Source organism: Anomaloglossus baeobatrachus, chromosome 5 (genome assembly GCF_048569485.1).
Source record: "Anomaloglossus baeobatrachus isolate aAnoBae1 chromosome 5, aAnoBae1.hap1, whole genome shotgun sequence".
In the NCBI taxonomy this organism is placed as follows: Eukaryota; Metazoa; Chordata; class Amphibia; order Anura; family Aromobatidae; genus Anomaloglossus; species Anomaloglossus baeobatrachus.
In genome coordinates, this window is record NC_134357.1 from 536,770,171 (window position 1) to 536,795,317 (window position 25,147).

The 25,147-nt window shown below is 44.6% G+C and overlaps 1 protein-coding gene across 2 annotated transcripts in view; it reads left to right on the forward strand.

Moving 5' to 3' along the window:
- LOC142312180 (uncharacterized) overlaps window positions 1-25,147 on the forward strand; it is a 187,930-nt gene that overhangs the window by 91,851 nt on the left and 70,932 nt on the right. The window contains exon 11 of one of the 2 annotated variants that reach the window (XM_075351080.1): window positions 1,787-2,179. In XM_075351080.1, coding sequence (XP_075207195.1) covers window positions 1,787-2,179 — 393 coding nt within the window. Of the gene's footprint in view, window positions 1-1,786; window positions 4,065-25,147 lie in introns of those variants that run through there. The other variant, XM_075351079.1, reaches the window with a different exon arrangement.

A 25,147-nucleotide genomic window follows, 5' to 3' on the forward strand; every position in this document is an offset into this window, starting at 1 on the left:
CATGCTCTTGTGGTTCCTGCTATGACATCTACTGTTTAATTGTTCACTGCTTTTACAGTGCCTTACGAAAGTATTCGGCCCCCTTGAAGTTTTCAACCTTTTCCCACATTTCAGGCTTCAAACATAAAGATAAAAATTTTAATATTATGGTGAAGAATCGACAATAAGTGGGACACAATTGTAAAGTTGAACGAAATTTATTGCTTATTTTAAACTTTTCTAAAAAATAACTGAAAAGTGGGGCGTTCAATATTTTTCGGCCCCTTTACTTTCAGTGCAGCAAACTCACTCCAGAAGTTCATTGAGGATCTCTGAATGATCCAATGTTGTCCTAAATGACTGCTGAGGATAAATATAAGCCACCTGTGTGTAATCAAGTTCCCGTATAGATGCACCTGCTCTGTGGTATTCTCAGTGTTATGTTTAAAGCACAGAGAGCATCATGAAGACCAAGGAACACAACAGGCAAGTCTGTGATACTGTTGTGGAAAAGTTTAAAGTTTTGGAAATCTTTTTGTAATCAAATCCGGCTTTAAACATCCCAAGGAGCACTGTGCAAGCGATCATATTGAAATGGAAGGAGTATCATACCACTGCAAATCTAGCAAGACCTGGCTATCCATCCAAACTTTCATCTCAAAGAAGGAGAAAACTGATCAGAGATGCAGCCATGAGGCCCATGATTACTCTGGATGAACTGAACAAATCTACAGCTGAGGTGGGAGAGTCTGTCCATAGGACAACAATCAGTCGTACACTCCACAAATTTGGCCTTAATGGAAGAGTGGTAAGAAGAAAGCCATTTCTCAAAGATATCCATAAAAAGTGTCATTTAAAGTTTGCCACAAGCTACCTGGCAGACACATCAAACATGTGGAAGAAGGTGCTCTTGTCAGATGAAACCAAAATCAAACTATTTGGGCACAATGCCAAACGATATGTTTGGCGTAAAAGCAACACAACTCATCACCCTGAACACACCATCCTCACTGTCAAACATGGTGGTGGCAGCATCGTGGTTTGGGCCTGCTTTTCTTCAGCAGGGACAAGGAAGATGGTTAAAATTGATGGGAAGATGGATGGAGCCTAATACAGGACCATTCTCAAAGAAAACCTGTTGGAGTCTGCAAAAGACCTGAGACTGGGACGGAGATTTGTCTTCCAACAAGACAATAATACCAAACATAAAGCAAAATCTACCATGGAATGGTTCACAAATAAATGTATCTAGGTGTTAGAATGGCCAAGTTACAGTCCAGACCTGAATCCAATCGAGAATCTGTGGAAAGTATTGAAAACTGCTGTTCACAAATTCTCTCCTTCCAACCTCACTGAGCTTGAGCTGTTTGCAAAGGAAGAATGGGCAAGAATTTCAGTCTCTCGATGCGCACATACTCCATCCAAGCGACTTACAGCTGAAATCACAGCAAAAGGTGGAGCTACAAAGTATTAACTTAAAGAGGACAAATAATATTGCACGCCCCACTTTTCAATTATTTATTTTTTTAAAAAGTTTAAAATAAGCAATAAATTTCGTTCAACTTCACAATTGTGTTCAACTTGTTGATTCTTCACCATAATATTAAAATTTTTATCTTTATGTTTGAAGCCTGAAATATGGGAAAAGGTTGAAAAATTCAAGAGGGCCCGAATACTTTCGCAAGGCACTGTATCTTAATTGAATCTTGCTAGTTTGATATCCTAATTTCTATAAATATTTTAGAATTTTTTTAAAAAATATAATGTAAGGTTATTTTATTAAAAAATAATCTTTTATTCTTTTCAGATTACTGTTTGACAAGATCCGAGGGAAAACTGACATCTGCAATTTGTAAATCAGATTCAGATGAACTTACGGACATACAAGATATAGCTGAAGTATCTGCCAATATTCCAGATATACCATCATCCCTATACAGCAACAATCTATCATCTGATCCTGTTAAACAGGTCCTATCTTCTGATTCATTACAGACTATTAAGAAAAATAAAAGTTATAAAAGGGGAGTTAAAAATCAAACTGCTCTTACAGCAAAAAAGCAGTTTTCAAGTGCAGAATATGGAAAATGTTTTTCCCTCAAAACATCTTTTGTAATCCATCAAAAAATTCATACAGAGGATAAAAGATTTTCTTCGGAGTCTGGCAAAAATCTTAACCATAAATCAGAGATTTTTAGAGGTGAGAGTGTTAACGCAGGGGAGAAGTCATATTCATGTTCAGAATGTGGGAAATGTTTTGCACGTAAATCAGATCTTGTTCGGCACCATGAAATACACACAGGGGAGAAGCCATATTCATGTTCAGAATGTGGGAAATGTTTTGCACGTAAATCAGTTCTTGTTCGGCACCATGAAATACACACAGGGGAGAAGCCATATTCATGTACAGAATGTGGGAAATGTTTTGGACGTAAATCACATCTTGTTCGGCACCAGGAAATACACACAGGGGAGAAGCCTTTTTCATGTTCAGAATGTGGGAAATGTTTTGCAGAAAAATCAGATCTTGTTCAGCACCAGAGAATACATACAGGGGAGAGGCCTTTTTTATGTTCAGAATGTGGGAAATGTTTTGCAGGAAAATCACCTTTTGTTAAGCACCAGAAAATACACTCAGGGGTGAAGCCTTTTTCATGTTCAGAATGTGAGAAATGTTTTCGATCAAAATCATATCTTGTTCAGCACCAGAAAATACACACAGGAGAGAAGCCTTTTTTATGTTCCGAATGTGGGAAATGTTTTGGACGTAAATTACAACTTGTTCAGCACCAGAAAATACACACAGGGGTGAAGCCTTATTCATGTTCAGAATGTGGGAAATCTTATGCAGATAAATCAAATCATATTACACATATGAGAACTCACACAGGGGAGAAGCCATTTTCATGTTCAGAATGTGGGAAATGTTTTGCACATAAATCAGTTCTTGTTCGGCACCAGGAAATACACACAGGTGATAAGCCATATTCATGTTCAGAATGTGGGAAATGTTTTCGATCAAAATCATATCTTGTTCAGCACCAGAAAATACACACAGGAGAGAAGCCTTTTTTATGTTCCGAATGTGGGAAATGTTTTGTAAGTAAATTACAACTTGTTCAGCACCAGAAAATACACACAGGGGTGAAGCCTTATTCATGTTCAGAATGTGGGAAATCTTATGCAGATAAATCAAATCATATTAGACATATGAGAACTCACACAGGGGAGAAGCCATTTTCATGTTCAGAATGTGGGAAATGTTTTGCACATAAATCAGTTCTTGTTCGGCACCAGGAAATACACACAGGTGATAAGCCATATTCATGTTCAGAATGTGGGAAATGTTTTGCACGTAAATCACATCTTGTTCAGCACCAGGAAATACACACAGGGTAGAAGCCATATTCATGTTCAGAATGTGGGAAATGTTTCGCATGTAAATCACATCTTGTTCGGCACCAGAAAATACACACAGGGGAGAAGCCTTTTTCATGTTCAGAATGTGGGAAATGTTTTGCAGGAAAATGACCTTTTGTTAAGCACTAGAGTTGAGCGCGGTTCGTGGTTCGAGGTTCTCCAGTTCGGGGCTCGAGTGATTTTGGGGGCTGTTCGAGATCGAACTAGAACTCGAGCTTTTTGCAAAAGCTCGATAGTTCTAGATATGTTCGAGAACGGTTCTAGCAGCAAAAAGCAGGGCTTTTTACAGCTACAGTGTGCAGGAGCCATCGCTGGCAGCCTGCCAGAAGCTGGTAACCAAGATAAACATCGGGTATCCAAGCAAAGCGCTTTGGTAAGTAACCCGATGTTTATCTTAGTTACGTGCAGGAAGCCCACACTTCCCCGCTCAGCTCGCTCCGCCCCCTCCTGCCCGCGGCATGTACACATACACACACACACACACACACACCCACACCCCCCCCCCGCTCGGCTTACCTGCGGTGATGAAGTCCCGCCATCCCGACCTCAGCGCTGTCACTGTCCTCCATGGCCGCCGCTTGTCACATCACCTCTCGCTTCCGACCCGAGACTGACTAGCGGTGACGTCACGGACCTCTCGCGATACTTGGTGTGAAGCCGGTCATTGAGCTCAGTGACAGGGGCTGTCGGCAGTGCTGGAGATCAGCGCAGGTAATGTACCTCGCTGACAGCAGCACTTGTCATCCCCTGCAGTGACCTGGGCTGACCCATTGATGTTAGCTCAGGTCACTGCACTGCTCTCCCAGCCAATGGGGAACATCCTGCTCTTCATTGACTGGGACAGTGTGGATCGTCATGGCAACCCCTTGGATTACACCAGACCTGGATTTGTTTTTCATTCTAATAAATTGGTTAAAGAGGGAATGTTTTGGGGAGTGTTTTTTCAAATAAAAATGTGTTTGTCGTCTATTTTTTTTTATTACTGACTGGGTTGGTGATGTCGGGTATCTGATAGACGCCTGACCTCACCAACCCCAGGGCTTGATGCCAGGTGACTTACACATCTGGTATTAACCCCATATATTACCCCGTTTGCCACCGCACCAGGGCGCGGGATGAGCTGGGGCGAAGCACCAGGATTGGCGCATCTAATGTATGCGCCACTTCTGGGGCGGCTGCGGCCTGCTATTTTTAGGCTGGGGAGAGTCCAATAACCATGGACCTCCCTAGTCTGAGAATATCAGGCCCCAGCTGTCTGCTTTACCTTGGCTGGTGATCCAATTTTGGGGGACCCCTACGTGTTTTTTTTAAAATTATTTATTTAATTTAAAATAACAGCGTGGGGTGCCCTCAGTTTTGGATTACCAGCCAAGGTGAGGTTGCCAGCTGTGGTCTGCAGGCTGCAGCCGTCTGCTTTACCCTAGCTGGCTACAAAACTAGGGGGAACCCTATGTCATTTTTTTTTTTCATTTTTTTGGCTAAATACAAAGCTAAGCACCCCTTAGTGCCACATGAAAGGCACCAAAGGGTGCTCCACTTTTTCTCCATTTTTTCTCCACTTTTTCTACATTTTTTCTCCACTTTTTCTCCACTTTTTCTCCACTTTTTCTCCACTTTTTCTCCACTTTTTCTCCACTTTTTCTCCACTTTTTCTCCACTTTTTCTCCACTTTTTCTCCACTTTTTCTCCACTTTTTCTCCACTTTTTCTCCACTTTTTCTCCACTTTTTCTCCACTTATTCTCCACTTATTCTCCACTTATTCTCCACTTATTCTCCACTTATTCTCCACTTATTCTCCACTTTTTCTCCACTTTTTCTCCACTTTTTCTCCACTTTTTCTCCACTTTTTCTCCACTTATTCTCCACTTTTTTCTCCACTTTTTCTCCATTTTTTTTCCACTTTTTCTCCACTTTTTCTCCACTTTTTCTCCACTTATTCTCCACTTATTCTCCACTTTTTCTCCACTTTTTCTCCACTTTTTCTCCACTTTTTCTCCATTTTTTTCTCCACTTTTTCTCCACTTTTTCTCCACTTTTTCTCCACTTTTTCTCCACTTTTTCTCCACTTTTTCTCCACTTTTTCTCCACTTTTTCTCCACTTTTTCTCCACTTATTCACTTTTTCTCCACTTTTTTCTCCACTTTTTCTCCACTTATTCTCCACTTATTCTCCACTTATTCTCCACTTTTTCTCCACTTTTTCTCCACTTTTTCTCCACTTATTCTCCACTTATTCTCCACTTTTTCTCCACTTTTTCTCCACTTTTTCTCCACTTTTTCTCCACTTTTTCTCCACTTTTTCTCCACTTTTTCTCCACTTATTCTCCACTTATTCTCCACTTATTCTCCACTTATTCTCCACTTTTTCTCCACTTTTTCTCCACTTTTTCTCCATTTTTTCTCCATTTTTTTCTCCACTTTTTCTCCACTTTTTCTCCACTTTTTCTCCATTTTTTCTCCATTTTTTTCTCCACTTTTTCTCCACTTTTTCTCCACTTTTTCTCCACTTTTTCTCCACTTTTTCTCCACTTTCTCTCCACTTTTTCTCCACTTTCTCTCCACTTTTTCTCCACTTTTTCTCCACTTTTTCTCCACTTTTTCTCCACTTTTTCTCCACTTTTTCTCCGTTCTTTTTCTATGGTCGGTCTACCCATTAGCTCTGCCATGCACACTGTAGCTCTACACCTACTGCACATGTTACTTTATGATTGACATCTCTTTCGTACCAGAGCTGTCTAAGTCTACTCTGACCCCATATTTGTCATTACTATATTGTCCTTGTACTGTATTATGACATTTGTATCATGTGTTTCATTTCTTGCTGTGTTGCAATTTTTTTGCTGCATCCCAATTGTACCTCTACATTGTTCGAGTTTATGTTATTGTTCTCTCACTCTTATGTGATACTGATTGTCATTTTTCATAATTACATGCAGATAAGTCCAATCTGACGAAGGCTCAGGCCGAAACGTCATTTGTAACTTGTTTTGGACAAAAACATATATGCTTATGAAAAAAATTTTTTTCTTAATACGGACCAATAAAGAGTGATTTTGCATTACTATCCGTTGTGACTTACTGACTTAGTCTGGGAGATTTAGAGTGCCGAGGTTACTCACTAATTTTATCTATTATTACCTCTGAGCACCTATATACCAGTGAGCAGAGCTTCCTCTACAGTAGTTCTCCTGATTAGGGATGCCCTTACCTCATGAGCAGGGCATTGCAGCTTTGGTAGCAACCATTACGACATGGACTCTGCTGCTGTGGACCCGAGAAGAGTGAGTGCAGATTCATTGCACCCACACTCCTCACATGAAGGGTCCGCACTCCTAGAAAATGGGGGATACGTTCCCTGAGTGTCTCCCCCCATATTCTAGACGGTCCAGAGTCGTCGTGGGACCCCTTTATTTTTTTTCTTACAATAAATTGGTGAAAGAGGAAATGTTTTGGGGACTGTTTTTTCAAATAAATTTCTTTTGTCGATTTTTTTTTTTTTTTGTTAGTACTGACAGTTTATGATGTTGAGTATCTAATAGACGCCATGACATCACAAACTGCTGGGCTTGATCTCAGGTTACTTTACAGCTAGTATCAACCCGATTTATTACCCCGTTTGCCACTGCACCAGGGCACGGGATGAGCTGGGGTGAAGCGCCAGGATTGGCGCATCTAGTGGATGCGCCACGTCTGGGGTGCCTGCGGCCTGCTATTTTTAGGCTGTGAAGGCCCAATAACTATGGACCTTCCCACCCTGAGAATACCAGACCACAGCTGTCCGCTTTACCTTGGCTGGTGATCCAATTTGGGGGGACCCTACTTTTATTGTGTAATTATTAATATTTATACAATAATTATAAAAAAGAGCCTGAGGGGACCACCACATTGGATCCCCAACCACGGTAAAGCTGCCAGCTGTGGTTTTCAGGCTACAGCCGTCTGCTTTACCCTAGCTGGCTATCAAAAATGGGGGGACCCAACGTCATTTTTTTTTTAACTATTTTTTAAATAGAAAAAATTAATGGGCTTCCCTGTAGTTTGATTGCCAACCAAGGTAACGGCAGGCAGATGGGGGTGGCAACCCATAGCTGTCTGCTTTATCTGCGCTGAGAATCAAAAATACCGCGGAGCGCTACGTCATTTTTTTAAAGATTTATTTTTACAGCACTGTGATGTCCAGCAATCAAAATACAGGGAAGCCCATTTTATTTTTAGTTATTTAAATAAATAATTAAAAAAAATATATATGGGCTCCCGCTGCATTTTTTGTATTGCTAGCTAAGGGTAATCCAAGCAGCTACTGGCTGCTAACCCCCACTGCTTGGTGTTACCTTCACTGGCAATAGAAAATCCAGGGAAGCATTTTTTATTTTTTTTGCCAAAAAACTACAAAAAAAGGACGTGAGCTTCGCCATATTTTTGTATGCTAGCCAGGTATAGCAGGCAGGTGCTGGAAGAGTTGGATACAGCGCCAGAATATGGCGCTTCTATGAAAATGCCATTTTCTGAGGCGGCTGCAGACTGCAATTCGCAGCAGTGGGGCCCAGAAAGCTCAGGCCAACCTGTGCTGCGGATTCCAATCCCCAGCTGCCTAGTTGTACCTGGCTGGACACAAAAATGGGGCGAAGCCTACGTCATTTGTTTTCTAATTATTTCATGAAATTCATGAAATAATAAAAAAAGGTCTTCCCTTTATTTTTGGTTCCCAGCCGGGTACAAATAGGCAACTGGGGGTTGGGGGCAGCCGTACCTGCCTGCTGTACCTGGCTAGCATACAAAAATATGGCGAAGCCCACATAATTTTTTCAGGGGGCAAAAAACTTCTGCATACAGTCCTGGATGGAGTATGCTGAGCCTTGTAGTTCTGCAGCTGCTGTCTATCTGTATGGAGAAGAGCAGACAGCAGCTGCAGAACTACAAGGCTCAGCATACTCCATCCAGGACTGTATGCAGAATTTTTTTTGCCCACCAAAAAAATGACGTGGGCTTCGCCATATTTTTGTATGCTAGCCAGGTACAGCAGGCAGCCATGGGCTGCCTCCAACCCCCAGTTGCCTATTTGTACCCGGCTGGGAACCAAAAATATAGGGAAGCCCGTTTTTTTTAATTATTTCACTTATTTCATGAAATAATTAAAAAACAAATGACGTGGGCTTCGCCCCATTTTTGTGTCCAGCCGGGTACAACTAGGCAGCTGGGGATTGGAATCTGCAGCACAGGTTAGCCTGAGGTTTCTGGGCGCCTCTGCTGCGAATTGCAGTCCGCAGCCGCCCCAGAAAATGGCGCTCTCATAGAAGCGCCATCATCTGGCGCTGTATCCAACTCTTCCAACAGCCCTGGAGCTGGGTGGCTTGTTGGGTAATCTTGAGTTAATACTGGCTTTGTTTTACTAGCCAGTATTAAGCCAGAGATTCTTAATGTCAGGCACGTTTGACCCGGCCATTAAGAATCTCCAATAAAGGGTTAAAAAAAAGACACCACACAGAGAAAAAATACTTTAATAGAAATAAATACACAGACACATTAGAGACTCCATCTTTATTACCCCCTGTCAGCCCTCCACGATCCTGCTCTTCTGTCTTCTTTCTTTCTAGTGTAGTAGTAGTGACGATTGTAGTGAGGATGAGGTTCACCAGCTCATCACTTGGGGCTGGGGCATCTCATCCTCACTACAATCCTCACTAGTGTAGTAGTAGTGACGATTGTAGTGAGGAAGGATGAGATTCACCAGCTCATCACTTGGGGCTGGGGCATCTCATCCTCACTACAATCCTCACTAGTGTAGTAGTAGTGACGATTGTAGTGAGGAAGGATGAGATTCACCAGCTCATCACTTGGGGCTGGGGAACCTCATCCTCACTACAATCCTCACTACAATCGGGAAGCAGCGTGCAGCCTTCACTTCGTGAGTGATCAGTGCTGGCTGTCAGCGGTAACAGCGGTAACGCTGACAGACGCGTTACCATAGCAACGGTGCTCTCGGAGCCGCGGTTAGCGGTGACGTCACCGCTAACTGCGTTGCTATGGCAAGGGTGATCTCCGTTAATGACCGGCTGTGTCAGCCGGTCCCTAACGGAAGCGGGGAGTCGACCGTGTGCTAGAGCATGTCGCCGGTACACGGCGATACACATATGTGCACCGTGTACCGGAGAGATGCACTCGCAGGTCCTACATGACGTGTCATAGTCATGTGACCAGTCTGTAGCCAGTGAGATAATAGCCACGTGACTGGTCACATGGCTATTTTGACGTCACGATAGGTCCTGCATCTCTGCTGGCAGTGCAGGTCACCGGGAGGATTAAGCGATCATCGGATGGAATAGCGGCAGGAGACAGAGTGCAGAAGGGATCGCGGGGACCGGTAAGTGTTATGGCAATGTTTATTAACTGTTTGTGTACATTTATAATGCATTTTTATGTGTTTGTGATTGCCTCCCATTATAGCCTATACGTTCGAGTTCGGTTCGTCGAACGTTCGACGAGCCGAACTCGAACGGGACCCCCGTTCGGCGAACCGGCCTCGAGCCGAACCGGGACCGGTTCGCTCATCTCTATTAAGCACCAGAAAATACACATGGGGTGAAGCCTTTTTCATGTTCAGAATGTGGGAAATTTTTTTGAATCAAAATCATATCTTGTTCAGCACTAGAAAATACACACAGGGGTGAAGCCTTTTTAATGTTCAGAATGTGGGAAATGTTTTGGAAGTAAATTACAACTTGATCAGCACCAGAAAATACACACAGGGGTGAAGCCTTATTCATGTTCAGAATGTGGGAAATGTTTGCAGATAAATCAAATCATGTTAGACATATGAGAACTCACACAGGGGAGAAGCCATTTTCATGTTTAGATTGTGGAAAATATTTTTCACAAAAATCAAAAGTGCTTAAACACCAGAAAATCCACTACAGTTTTTAGAGCCATATTCATGCTCAGAAAGTGGGAAATGTTTTAGTCAGAAATCACTTTTAGTTGTCCATCTGAAAACTCAGACAGAGAAAAAGCCCTTTATATGTTCAGAATCTAGAAAATGTTTTACCCAAAAATGGCATCTTCTTGTACAGTGAAGAAAATAAGTATTTGATCCCTTGCTGATTTTGTAAGTTTGCCCACTGAGAAAGACTTTAACAGTCTATAATTTTAAGGGTAGGTTAATCTTAACAGTGAGAGAATATCCAAAATAAAATCCAGAAAATTACATTGTATAAATGTATTTGCATTTTGCAAAGAGAAATACGTATTTGATCCCTCTGGAAAGCAAGACTTAATACTTGGTGGCAAAACCCTTGTTGGCAAGCAAGCAGTCAGACTTTTTTTGTAGTTGATGATGAGGTTTGCGCACATGTCAGGAGGAATTTTGGTCCACTCCTCTTTGCTGATCATCTTTAACCCCATAACGACGATCTAACATCTGAAAACTTTGAAATTGCAGGGTACTTTTTGTCGTTCAATGCTTTGAGACGGTCTGCCAAAAAATGCCTGTAGCGCCCGCCCCCCCAGCAACGGAAAATCTCAGGGGTTTCAGCTACTGGAGGTAGCTGAGAACCCCAGATTATGAATCGGGACTTTTTTTTTGTTTGGAACCCGATAATGTGATCGCCGGTATACACCATATATCGCCGATCACATTAAAAAAAAAAAAGAAATGACAGGTGAAACTGATTTCTTTTTCATGCTATGTGATCAAACATGTCAGATGAGTAATAAATATAAGCCCCTAGTGCCCCCAAAGCCCCCGATACCGGAGAAACCCAACTTCCACCCCTTCCTTCGGAACATCCAAGATGGCGCTGGAGCGCATCGAAAACTGCCGCCGCCTCTGCATTCATTTTCCTCCAATCTGAAATGATCAAACATTTGAGATCAGAGAGAAATGTCCTCCCCCTGAGCCCTCCTTCGATACACCAGAGCTCTCTCTGGTCCCCCGGAGACCCCTGTGGTTCTCAAGAGCCCTCCCTCCGGAGCATCCAAGATGTGGGCCAGAGCGTGCCGAAAACTGCCACTGCTTCTGCATGCATTTTCCTCCAATCTGAAATGATCGAACATTTCAGATCGCAGAGAAATGTCCTCCCCTGAGCCCTCTTCCGGTGTACAAATAAAAAATAGGTGAAGAGGGTACTTATTCCTTTCCGCCGCTTTTCTACAGCAGACAGACATAAGTGTATAGCGCCCCCCCAGCGTCGGAAAATCTCCGGGGTTTATGCTACCAGGTGTAGCTGAGACACTGGAGATCACGATTCGGGCCATTTTTTCTGATCCCCGATCACGTGATCACCGGTATACACCATTTACTGTAATGACGTGATAGTAAATGTCAGCGCCGGTTCAAAAATGATTTATGTCCAACCTGGCATGATCAAACATGTCAGATAGGAAATAAATCTCCTCCCCGATTCCCCCCGTTGTGGTCAGAGTGCTCCCCCCGGCCTCAAACCCCCTCCAGGCCAGCCAAAATGGTGGGCGCGACTGGCGGCGCATGCTGCATTCACCCTTCTCCTAATTTCTGTTGCATGTGACATCTCAGATGCAACAGAAATTTCGTCCCCAGGTCCCCTACCCGCTGTGTCCTGGTCTTTTTCGGTCCCCCCCGTCTCACCTCCTTGCAGTGGTCATGTCGGCCGCATGCGCAGAAGTCCGCTCTCAGCGCCGGCTGCCTACTAAGCAGGGATACTAAATTTACTGCTGCTCACACAGCCCTGGTGTAGACCCGGGAAGGGTGAGTGCAGTATTATGTCGCTGCAGCCACTTAGGGTCGTGCACGCCATATTCTTGAACATGCAGAATCGTAGTGGGACCTCCAAAATGGATTACTCCGGTCCGGATTTTTTTTTCTTTTCAATAAATTGGTGAAAGAGAGAATGTGTTGGGGAGTGTTTTTTCAAATAAAATTTTTTGTCTTTATTTTTTTTATTATTGACAGTTCGTGATATCGGGTATCTGATAGACGCCTTGACATCACTTACTGCTGGGCTTGATGCCAGGTGACATTACACAGCTGGTATCAACCCCTTATATTACCCTGTTTGCCACTGCACCAGGGCAGCGGACTGAGCTGGGGCGAAGCACCAGTATTGGCACATCTAATAGATGCGCCACTTCTGGGGCGGCTGTGGCCTGTTATTTTTAGGCTGGGAAGGGCCAAATAACTATGGCCCTTCCCACCCTGCTAATACCAGACCACAGCTGTCTGCTTTACCTTGGCTGGTAATCCAGTTTGTGGGGGACCCCACTTTTTTTTTTCTTTTTTTTTTTTAATTATAATTATAAAAACAGCCTGGGGTGACTTCCACGTCGTTTTTTGTCTCTTTTTTTTTTTTTAATCAGATAAATTTTTATTTTTCACCAATTATACAAAACGTGTTATATTTTCAGCAATAACGAGCAGAACTACAAAACTTTCCCTCCCCAACATCCCCTCCCCCCTCAGCATACATATTACCCATATCAATATCAAAGATCTTACATTTTAACCCTTCAATAGCATATATTAGAATGTATAGAACTAACTATCTCTGCCCCTATTCCAACATCTCCCAACTCTAATATTTATCCATATTGCAACCACGGATTCCACAATCTATCAAAAAGTGCAAGTTGTTTCCTTTTCCCATATATGCTTCTCTCCATTCGAACAATATGATTAACATATGCGACAAATTCCCCTCTAGTCGGTGGGTCCCTCTGCATCCAGTGTTTGGCAATTACTTTCCTTGCCGCATACAGCAGTCTGGCTATCACTATTTTAAAATTGTTGTCTACTCTAATTTCTTCCACGTAACCTAAAAGACATACCAGGTTTTGTCTGGGAAGTTTACATCTATAAGCTCCTTCTATTCTATTAAGAACAGTTATCCAAAAGGGTGCCAACCTGGGGCATATCCACATCATGTGGAAAATGTGGCCACCTTCTCCATCACATTTAGGACAGTCGGAGTTACTCCTCAATCCCATTTTACACATAATTAGTGGGGATCTACTGTATATGCCCTATGCACCACGTAGAGGTGGGATAATCTTGCTGGTTCACTCATTGATAATTTCGGTATATATTCCAAAACACTATCCCATAACTCATCAGTGATCCCATCTATCTCTGCCTCCCATTTAGTCCTAAGCCTGCTTTACACGTTGCAATTTCGCATACGATATCTTATGCGATTTGCAACGCCCCCATCGTATGAGCAGCACGTTCAATTTGTTGAACGTGCCGCACAAACGATTAACCCCCGTCACGTGTACTTACCTTCCATACGACCTCGATGTGGGCGGCGAACGTCCACTTCCTGGAGTGGGAGGGACGTTCGGCGTCACATCGACGTCACGCGGCAGCCGGCCAATAGAAGCGGAGGGGCGGAGCTGAGCGGGACGTAAACATCCCGCCCACCTCCTTCCTTCCGCATTGTGGGCCGGGAGCCGCAGGACACAGGTAAAATCTGTTCATCGTTCCTGGGGTGTCACACACTGCGATGTGCGCTACCCCGGGAACGTTGAACAATCTGACGTTCAATTCTAGAGAAATGAACGATGTGCATGCGATAAACGTTTTAACGTTCAATCGCAATCGCACGTGCCTGTCACACACTGCAATGTAACTTACAATGCCAGATGTGTGTCACTTACGACGTGACCCCGCCGACACATTGTAAAATATATTGCAGCGTGTAAAGCGGGCTCTAGTGTTTACAGGGTGATCAAGCAAATATGTATGCAGTAGGTCCCTATATAAAGTAGATATGATTCCTCTTGTGGGTCCACTACCAGGGGCGTAACGACCGCGGTCGCAGAGGTCGCCACTGCGACCGGGCCCGCGGGGTTAAAGGGGCCCGGCAGCCGCTCTGCAGAGCCGGCTGCCGGGCCCCTATGTGTAGTGCCGCTGTGTAGTGGCCGACTGCGCGACTGTTAGGGGGCCGGCCTGTGAGTCAGGGGAGCCCGGTGTCAGCAGGGGGCAGAGGGGCCCCTGACCTGGAGAGGCCACCAGGCGTTCCTGACCTGCAGCAGAGCAGGACTGCTCCTGCACGGCAGACGGAATCCATCCTGCAGGACCTGCGATGATGTCATGCCCATGTGACTGTGGGAGGAGACACAGGATTGCCGGGGAGAAAGCAGGAGACGATACTTTGGACACATGACTGGTAATGAGAAAAGAGGAAACATGAGGGGGAGGGGGGCTGCAGGGTGAGTGCAGACTGCGACAGAAGCATGTGAAGGGGTGCAGAGTGTTTGAGAGGGGTAATTTGGGGTACAGGCAGGGTGAGTTATGTGGGGCAGGGTGTGTGACATATGGGGGTGTAGTGTGTGTGTGAGTGATATGGAGGGATGCAGGCTGTATGGGGAGCAGGGTGTGTGACATATGGGGGCAGGGGCGTAACTACCGCGGTCGCAGGGGTCGGAAGGAGAAGAGAGGTATTGTACTTGTTTTTTGTTATTTTGCTGGCTCCATGACACGCAGAGGCCCCGGGGAAGCTGGCTGCATGACACATAGAGGCCCTTGGGGGGGGGGGGGAGGGGAGGGGGGGGCGGCGGCTGGCTGCATGACACCTGGTGGGACTGGCTGCATGACACATGGAGGCCTGGGGGGGCTGGCTGCATGACACATGGAGGCCTGGGGGGCTGGCTGCATGACACCTGGTGGGGCTGGCTGCATGACACATAGAGGCCTGGGGGTCTGGCTGCATGACACCTGGTGGGGCTGGCTGCATGACACATAGAGGCCCTGGGGGGGCTGGCTGCATGACACCTGGTGGGGCTGGCTGCATGACACATAGAGGCCTGTGGGGCTGGCTGCATGACACCTGGTGGGGCTGGCTGCATGACACATGGAGGCCTGGGGGGCTGGCTGCATGACACATGGAGCCCTGGGGGGCTGGCTGCATGACACCTGGTTTGGCTGGCTGCATGACACCTGGTGGGGCTGGGGGGCTGGCAGCATGACACGTAGAGGCCCCGGGGCAAGCTGGCTGCATGACACATAGAGGCCCTGAGGGGGCTGGCTGCATGACACCTGGTGGGACTGGCTGCATGACACATAGAGGCCTGGGGGGCTGGCTGCATGACACCTAGTGGGGCTGGCTGCATGACACATAGAGGCCTGGGGGTCTGGCTGCATGACACCTGGTGGGGCTGGCTGCATGACACATAGAGGCCCTGTGGGGACTGGCTGCATGACACCTGGTGGGGCTGGCTGCATGACACATAGAGGCCTGTGGGGCTGGCTGCATGACACATGGAGGCCTGGGGGTCTGGCTGCATGACACCTGGTGGGGCTGGCTGCATGACACATAGAGGCCCTGTGGGGACTGGCTGCATGACACCTGGTGGGGCTGGCTGCATGACACATAGAGGCCTGTGGGGCTGGCTGCATGACACATGGAGGCCTGGGGGGCTGGCTGCATGATACATGGAGGCCTGGGGGTGCTGGCTGCATGATACATGGAGGTCTATGGGACTGCATAATAAACATGAAGGACACCTTATACATGGACTATAGGGGTGCATTATACATGGAGGAGTATGGGGCTGCATAATACAATATGATTCATGGGGCTGCATTATAATACATATAGGACTATGGGGGCTACATTATAATATATGGAGGACTATGGAGGCTAGTTTATACATGGTCTGTGGGGGTGCATTATAAAACAGGGAGGACTATGTTGTGCAGTATAAAATATGGAGAACTATGGAAAATGTATTATAATACATGGAGGACTATGGAAGTGCATTCTAATATATGAACGGTTATGTGGGACCCTTTATACTATATGGAAGGCTATGTGGGGGCCATTATAGTATTTGGAGAACTATGTACGAGGGGGGACAAAGATACAAGTATGGGATGGGAATGTTTTGTGCTGAGGTGTGAAGGCTCTTTCCCTCAGCACCCAGCTTTCCCATGCTCTGCTATACATCTCTCAGCACCCAGCTTTCCCATGCTCTGATATGGGAAAGCTGGGTGCTGAGGGAAAGATGTGTGACAGAGCATGGGAAAGCTGGGTGCTGAGGATAAGATGGATATCAGATCATGGGAAAGCAGGGTGCTGTGGGTAAAAGCCAAGTGTCAGCATCATTATCCCGTACCCTAAGTGTCGGTGTACATGGAGGGGGGCCCTGGTCCAAATTTTGCACCAGGGCCCATCAAACTCTAGTTACGCCACTGTCCACTACTACACACATATTTCTGTACTAGGTCTGCCTGTACCAGCAATGATTGCTTAACCCCCTGAGCCACCACTGCATGCGCCAACCGTTTGTACTGGTACCACCCAAGTGGGGATATCCCAAAATCATCCTGTATTTGTGTAAATGATTTCAGACGTCCCTGGCTAAGAATTTGTCCCATATACCTTTACGTGCCCATTCCTTAATTTTGCCTATCTTGTATATCTCAGAGCAGTTTTCATTGTCCCACAACGGAGAGATTTCAGTTATTGCTGTAATCCCTCTTATTTGCTTGATCTTCCTCCAGATTCTATTCATCAGGCTAAGTGTGGGGCTCGTTTTTCCTATTCTCCCAAATGATCCGTACTCCAGTTCGAACACTAATGGTTTCCGATGCAGAACATGCCCTAACAGTCTGGATGCTGGGTCTACCACCCCTAAATCTGCCCATCCCCTGAAATGTTGACTCTGAGCTGCCAGATAATATATTCCCGGATTTGGTAGTGCTAGTCCCCCCCTCATCCTTCGGTCTCTGTAGCGTCTCGAGTTTAAGTCTGGCTTGCTGGTTCTCCCATATTAGAGCACGGAACATGGAATCAATCTCCTTAAAGTGACTCTGAGGGATCCAAACAGGAGAATTGTGCAACACATAGGGTATCGTGGGCATAAGCACCATTTAAATAAGATTAATCTGTCCTATTACTGATAAATAAAACTTATTCCAAGCAGTTATCTTACTTCGCAGTTGCTTCAGCAAAGGGACTAGATTAATAGTAATGTAATTCCCAATTGGCATGGATACCTGAATGCCAAGATATCTAAACTGGTCCACAATCCGTAGTCTGTTGACCTCATCACCCAGGATCGACCTATCCACTCCCGCGTCCACCTGAAACAGATTCGTTTTGGTCCAATTGATATTCAGTCCAGAGATCCCCCCATACCACTCGATCACCTGCATGGCACAGCTCAACGATGCCCCTGGGTCTCCCAGAAACAATAGAATGTCGTCTGCATAGAGGGCTATCTTCTATTCTAGATGGCCATATACAAATCCCTTTATGTCTCTGTTCTGCCGTATAGCAGCCGCCAGTGGTTCCACTGCCAGAGCAAAAAGGAGAGGCGAAAGCGGACATCCTTGGCGAGTACCCCTTTGTAGATACACCGTGTGTGACAACATTCCATTAATCCTCACTTTAGCTACTGGTCTAGTGTATAGCAGCTGTATCCAGGATATAAAATTAGGGCCAAATCCCATATGTCTTAGCACTCCCCACAGATATCCCCATTCCACACTGTCAAATGCTTTATAAGCATCTAACGAAGCTATTACTCTCTGTACCGGATTATCCACCGGCAGTTGCATGTTAAGGTATAATCGTCATATATTTTTTGCCGTGGATCTATTAGGCATAAAACCCGACTGATCCTGGTGGATTAGGGTAGATATCACTTCTGTTAATCGATTAGAGAGTACTTTGGCCAAAATTTTTACATCCGTCGTTAACAGTGAGATGGGCCTGTATGATTCGGGGAGTTTTGGATCCTTATCCTCTTTAGATATTACTGTTATTATCGCCTCCCTCATAGACTCTGGCAGTGTCCCCCTCTCCCTTGTCTCCTCCAAGACACTCAGCAAATTGGGTAAGAGTATTTCTTCCAAAGATTTGTATACCTCCACTGGTAGACTATCTACCCCCGGGGCTTTTTCATTTGCCATGCCATGCCAAGCTCTCTCTATCTCCTCAAGTGTGATAGGGCCCTCTAGACTGTGTTTCTCTGTCTCTGTAATTTTGGGTAATGTCATTGTACCTAAGAAAGCCTCTAGGTCGCTCTGTCTCGTCTCCCCTCTAGTGGAATATAATTCCTCATAAAAGGCTACCCCCTCCGTAACCAAATCTCCCATTGTGGTGCGAATGCAATGCACAAAGGATGATTGTCTCTGGGCTGCCGTCACCACTGACAGCAGATGTCCCACCTTTTCTCCCTCCACATAAAAGTTCTCTTTTTGAAAAGCCTGCTTCCTAGCCACTTTCTCCAATAGCACCTTATTAACTTCTTCCTGCGCTGCTTTTAGCTTCTGCCTATTCTCTGGTGTGGGCTGTGTTACCATCTCTGCTTCTGCTCCCTTCAAGGCCTCTAAGCAATCAATTTCCCCCTGTCCACTATGAGCTCCGGCACTAAAAATTTTATGTTGTGAATAATCCTTTTATTATTGAGGATATAAAATAATAACAACAAAAACGTTTCGGCTATTTGCCTTCTTCGGTTTTTTATGACTCTATGATAATGAGAAAGATAACAAGAGAACAAATATTAATACCTGATAACAGACCATGTATATTACAATGACATAGGGTGCTCTACAATATGTCATCAGAAATTAATCAAAAACAGCATATCACACGCATAGAAAATTTTCCATCAAAAAATGTTTTTCCATTATTACCTATGGTAATGAAAAGGTATACACTGGACTCACAACACTTGTTTTCTTTGTATATAATTGCGGCAATATTATATCTGTGTAGAGAAACATTTCATTAATGACCTACGAAAAATTAAACTAAGCATTCGCTTATCAGGAAGAAAAAATATAAAAAAATATAAAAATGGGAAATTGTCTCATAGAAAGACTATATAGGGAATTAATTGACAAATTTAATGTCAGTAAAGTGAAGCATAAATAATTCCACCTTCTATATAGGTAGGAATACCTACCTCTAACATAACTTTATATCAAGGAATCTGTTATAATAAATTGCCCATAGTAAGGGAACATCCGGCATTAATGAGAAGAAAAGATCTATGATATAGAGAAAGGGTGCTGTCAGTAAAAATTAAAGTAGAAAGGAGGAACAAAGGGAATATATAAGAGGTTTAATTACCATTGGTGATAGTGGGAGTTTGAAGACTACAAAGGAAACAAGATAAGATAAGAATTCTGGTCAGAGAGACATCAAATAAGCTACAAGCACCCATCCATTCATTACCTGCTTCACCAGTGACCAGAGGAAAAGTGAGTGAAAGAGTAAAGGTGGCTTTACACACTGCAACATCGCAAACGACATCGCTGTAACGTCACCGGTTTTGTGACGTAATAGCGACCTCCCCAGTGACATTGCAGTGTGTGAAACACATCAGCGACCTGGCCCCTGCTGTGAAGTTGCTGATGGCTACACATCTCTCAGGACCATTCTTTGGTCCTTTGTTTCCCGCTGTGCAGCATGATCGCTAGAAAGTCTCAGTGTGTAAAGGGGCCTTTACAGCGACTTCGTTAGCGACTTCCCTTTCAAAAAGCTGCTTTACAACGTCCCCAATGACTAGCTAGGTCGTTCTGCAGGTCCGTATCGCTGTTGCGTCGTTGGGCAGGTTCGCCTGTTTGACAGCTCACCAGCGACTCACCAGAGACTTTGTAGCGATCCTGGCCAGGTTGGGATCGCTGGTGGGATCGCTAGAAAGTCTCAGTGTGTAAAGGGGCCTTAACCATGCACGGGTTTAAGTAGCAATGAGGGGCGGGTGTAAGCATTAATTTCCTTATTGTGGAAAACAAGCGGTGGAGAAAATGAAACGCAAGCTATGTGTGTGCAGTGAAACCAGGAGCATGCGCAGTGTAATCAGGAAGAGAATAACAACGTAAACCACTCCAGAGGAATTGTTCCTGAGATTCAGCGTGTCTGAAAGAGATAGTAATCACTCATCAGCCATGAGGAACATAGCGACACATTAGTAAAGAGACTATGATTAAGATAATGATTTTAGCTATTAGATTTAACTGGCCAAGATAAATTTAGAAGATAATTATGCTATAATATTATGATTATTATAATATGTGCCACAATACATTACTATAATCTGGGTAAACCATATTTAATGGGAGACACATCTCTTTATAAAAATCCTGGAGGCATAAACTATAAATGTATACAAATTTAAGGAATACAATAGGAAAAGTACAGTTATAGACAAAACTCACTCCCCTTAATATAAATTCATGTAAATGAGTCATATTCCCGATTGAGACCATGGGGGGACAGGGTTCTAAGAGTGTGGATCCAAAAAGACTCTCTCTCTTTGAGTTTCTTCACCCTGTCCCCTCCACGTCTCATCGGGGGAACATGTTCCAAAATTTGAAACCTTAACTGGGAAATTGTATGTCCCAGTGTCAAAAAATGGTGGGGGATTCAATTTACACCTGATGGTCGATTTGTGCTTGCCAATGCGGTCCCGGATATGCTGGGTAGTTTCCCCAACATACCCGAGACCGCACGGGCACTTTAGTAAGTAAATAACGTATGATGTATCGCATGTGAAAAAATCTTTGATATAAAAATCTTTACCAGTATGAGGATGTGTAAAGGAAAATACCCCTCACTATATTTGAACACTGTGGACATCGAAGGCAGGGATAATTACCCTGCTTAGGTGTGGCCAAGAAAGTCTGTCTAGATTTCCGAATAGAGGACCCTATATTGGCTCTAACCAAGACATTTTTCAAATTTGAAGGTCGTTTAAAACTAAATAAGGGGGCGACGGCAAATTCGTCCACATCTGGATAGGACTGATGTAAAAGCCGCCAGTGTTTTAGGATTATGCCTCTAAGGACAGGATGATATGGGTGAAAGGTATTTACAAATGTTACAAAGGAACCCTGTCGCTTCCTCCTTTCAACAGTGGCTTTTGGATTAAAATCAGCAACATGTGGGGGATAACCCCTCTGTATAAATTTATCTTTAATATCCTTATGTCTAAGGGTTCGTTGCGTAGAATCTGACACTATCCGAGCCACCCGTTTGTGCTGTGAATAAGGTAAAGACTGTTTGAGATGACGTGGATGGCAACTATCATAATGTAATAAACTATTCCTATCAGTTTCTTTTACATATAAATCAGATGAAATGATGCCGCAAGGATCAATAGTAATCAAAGTGTCTAAAAAATTGATAGTATGGGGATCTATATGCTTAGTAAATGTTAAACCAGGTACTTGCTGATTAATATACTGGAAGAATTCTTCAAAGACGACACTAGGACCATTAAAGATGAGAAAAACATCATCAATAAATCTTTTCCATGTTTGTTATGATCCGGACCCATGGAAGATCACCACACATCATTGGCAAAAAGGTGACAAGAGCCTTGGCAACTAATCTGGCCGCCATCCCCTTACTAACCAACACAACTAGAAGTAGCCGAGGGGTGAACTAACATCCTGTGCACCGCGAACCCAGCCGGAGAACTAACTATCCTAAAGGTAGGAAAGATGAATAACTCTCTGCCTCAGAAAATAGACAAGAATAGCAAGCCCCCCACATTCAAAGACTGCGGTGATATAGGAAAAACACAATACACAGGTATATGACAGGATTAGCAAAAGGTGAGGCCCCCGCTGACTAAAATAGGAAAGGACAGGAAAGGGACTGATGGTAGCCAGAGAAAAACCCTACAAAATACCAACTTCCTGATAGTACAAAAAGGCCCTCAGATCGCTCGATCTGAACTCCGTCCTATACCAGGTGCCCTTGTCATACCAATGAACAGAAAACAAGAATTATAACAAATTCAAAAAGCCATAAACACATGGACCCAAAGGAGCTATACTCCACACAGAACTGCAGGGAGTTCCTCAACAATCCACTGAGGGGGAAAATCCCTGGAAGGAAATAAATTGAAACCAACCACAACAAATGACAAACCCAGATAAACAAAAGAACCAGACAATAAATAAAGAGCAAGCACTTATCTGGGAAAGATGTGGTGTAGAGCAGGATTAAGCAGGCTGATTTATTTATTTAATCGTATGAACGTATATCTTACCATCATATAAAAATAAACACCAGACAATAGACAGTGATTGAAAAATATCAAAAGGATAAAAATCAAATTTGAATATCAAGATTTTCTATATATGCAATAGCGTTATCATTTACAATATAGAAATCCTTCTTGTCACCATAGTAGGATCTCAGGGGGCACTCCTCAACAATGTGCTGGATAGTTTGACGATCTGCTCCACAGTCACAGGTCGGAGAGTTATATTTTCCCCACTTATACATAAAATCTGCACAGACGCCAAAGTTTGTTCTGATACGATTTAGAGTAACCCATGTTTTCCTTGGTTGATTGAAGCCTGGTGGAGGGTTTTGTAAATTAGGGAACATTTGGGGATCACCTTCTACTACATTGACCCAAAGTTCTCGCCATTTCTCCTCTAAATTGAGCAGGCTGAAAATACAAAGTACAACTGACTTCCGGCAACAGCCTGCAATCAGACGAGGACTTAAATAAGCAGAGAATTAGGAAAGGAAACACCCACTGCACAACCCACCTGGTCTCTGTCCAAACCCTTCCTGGCCACCAGAGGGAGCCTCCCAGCAGCCAAGACATAACTAACATTCACAACAGTACCCCCCCTTGAGGAGGGGTCACCGAACCCTCACCCACGCCACCGGGTCACTCGGGATGAGCATGATGGAAGGCGCGAACCAACCTGTCCGCATGAATGTCAGAAGCCACAACCCAAGAGTTATCCTCCTGCCCATAACCCTTCCATTTCACAAGGTACTGAAGCTGACGCCTACTGCGACGGGAATCCAGAATTTTTTCAACCTCATACTCCAGATCCCCTTGTACCAAAACAGGGTCAGGAGGCGCTGCTGCAGGAACTGCCGGCTCCACATGTTTCTTCAACAAGGACTTATGGAAGACATTGTGAATCTTAAATGACGCAGGCAGAGTCAAACGGAAAGATACAGGATTAATAATCTCCGAAATCTTATAAGGTCCAATAAATCTGGGCTTAAATTTAGGAGACGGAACTCTCATAGGAATATTTTTAGAGGACAACCACACCATGTCCCCTACTTTAAACCGGGGACCAACAGTCCGACGCCGGTTGGCAAACTTTTGGGCAGTTTCTTGGTACTGAAACAATTTATCCACTACCTGCCCCCAAATCTGCTGCATTCTGTCGACCACCGAATCCACCCCCGGACAGTCAGACGCCTCAAGCTGCCCTGAGAGGAACCTAGGGTGATACACAAAATTGCAGAAAAAGGGGGACACCAACGTGGTAGAGCTAGCTCTATTGTTAAGGGCAAATTCAGCCAAAGACAAAAACGAAACCCAGTCATCCTGATCCGCAGAAACAAAACACCGTAAATAGGTCTCCAGGGTCTGGTTAGCCCTTTCAGTCTGACCGTTGGTCTGGGGATGAAACGCTGAGGAGAAAGACAGCTGAACACCCAATTTGGAGCAAAAAATCCTCCAAAACCTGGATACAAACTGCACCCCTCTGTCAGAAACAATGTTTTCGGGAATACCATGCAAACGGACAACATGTTGCAAAAACAAAGGCACCAACTCTGATGAAGACGGCAACTTAGATAGGGGAACCAAGTGGACCATCTTGGAGAATCTGTCACAGATCACCCAAATCACAGTCATTTTCTGAGAGACGGGAAGCTCTGAAATAAAATCCATAGAGATGTGCGTCCAAGGTTTCTTAGGTACAGGCAAAGGCAATAATAGCCCACTAGAACGTGAACAACAGGGCTTGGACCTAGAACAAACTCCACACGACTGCACAAAACGACGGACATCTCGGGACAGGGAAGGCCACCAAAAAGAGCGTCTCACAAGATCCCGAGTACCAAAAATGCCAGGATGACCCGCCAAAACAGAGCAATGAACCTCAGAGACAACTCGGTCTCTCCATTGGTCTGGGACAAACAGTTTCCCTGTAGGACATCTCTCAGATTTATCCCCCTGAAATTCCACCAGTGCCAACCGCAGATCAGGCGAAATAGCCGAGAAAACTACACCATCATTCAGGATAGTAGACGGTTCGACAACCTCCAAAGAGTCAGCGCAGAAACTCCTGGAAAGGGCATCGGCCTTAACATTCTTGGTGCCCGGCAAAAAAGAGACCACAAAACTAAACCGGGTAAAAAACGAAGCCCACCTGGCCTGCCGAGTATTCAACCTCTTGGCCGATTCCAGATAGATGAGATTCTTGTGGTCTGTAAGCACCACCACTTGATGCCTAGCCCCCTCCAACCAATGCCTCCACTCTTCAAATGCCCACTTCATAGCTAATAATTCCCGGTTCCCCACATCATAATTCCGTTCAGAAGGAGCAAACTTCCGAGAGAAAAAGGCACAGGGCTTAATTTTACCCGAAGTAGCGTCTCGTTGAGACAGAACAGCACCTGCTCCGATCTCTGAGGCATCGATCTCAACTTGAAATGGGCGAGACACATCAGGTTGCTGCAGAACTGGGGCAGAAGTGAATCGCCTTTTAAGCTCCTGGAAGGCCACAATAGCCTCAGGGGTCCAATGCTCAGCATCAGCTCCCTTCTTTGTCAAATCTGTCAGAGGTTTGACAATGGCAGAAAAATTGGCTATAAATTTACGGTAAAAATTAGCAAACCCCAAAAACCGCTGCAGGGATTTTAGAGAAGTCGGTTGCACCCAGTCGTAAATAGCCTGAACCTTAACCGGGTCCATTTCAATAGCGGAGGGAGACAGGATGAAGCCCAAAAAGGAAATCCTTTGCACCCCAAAGAGGCACTTTGACTGCTTA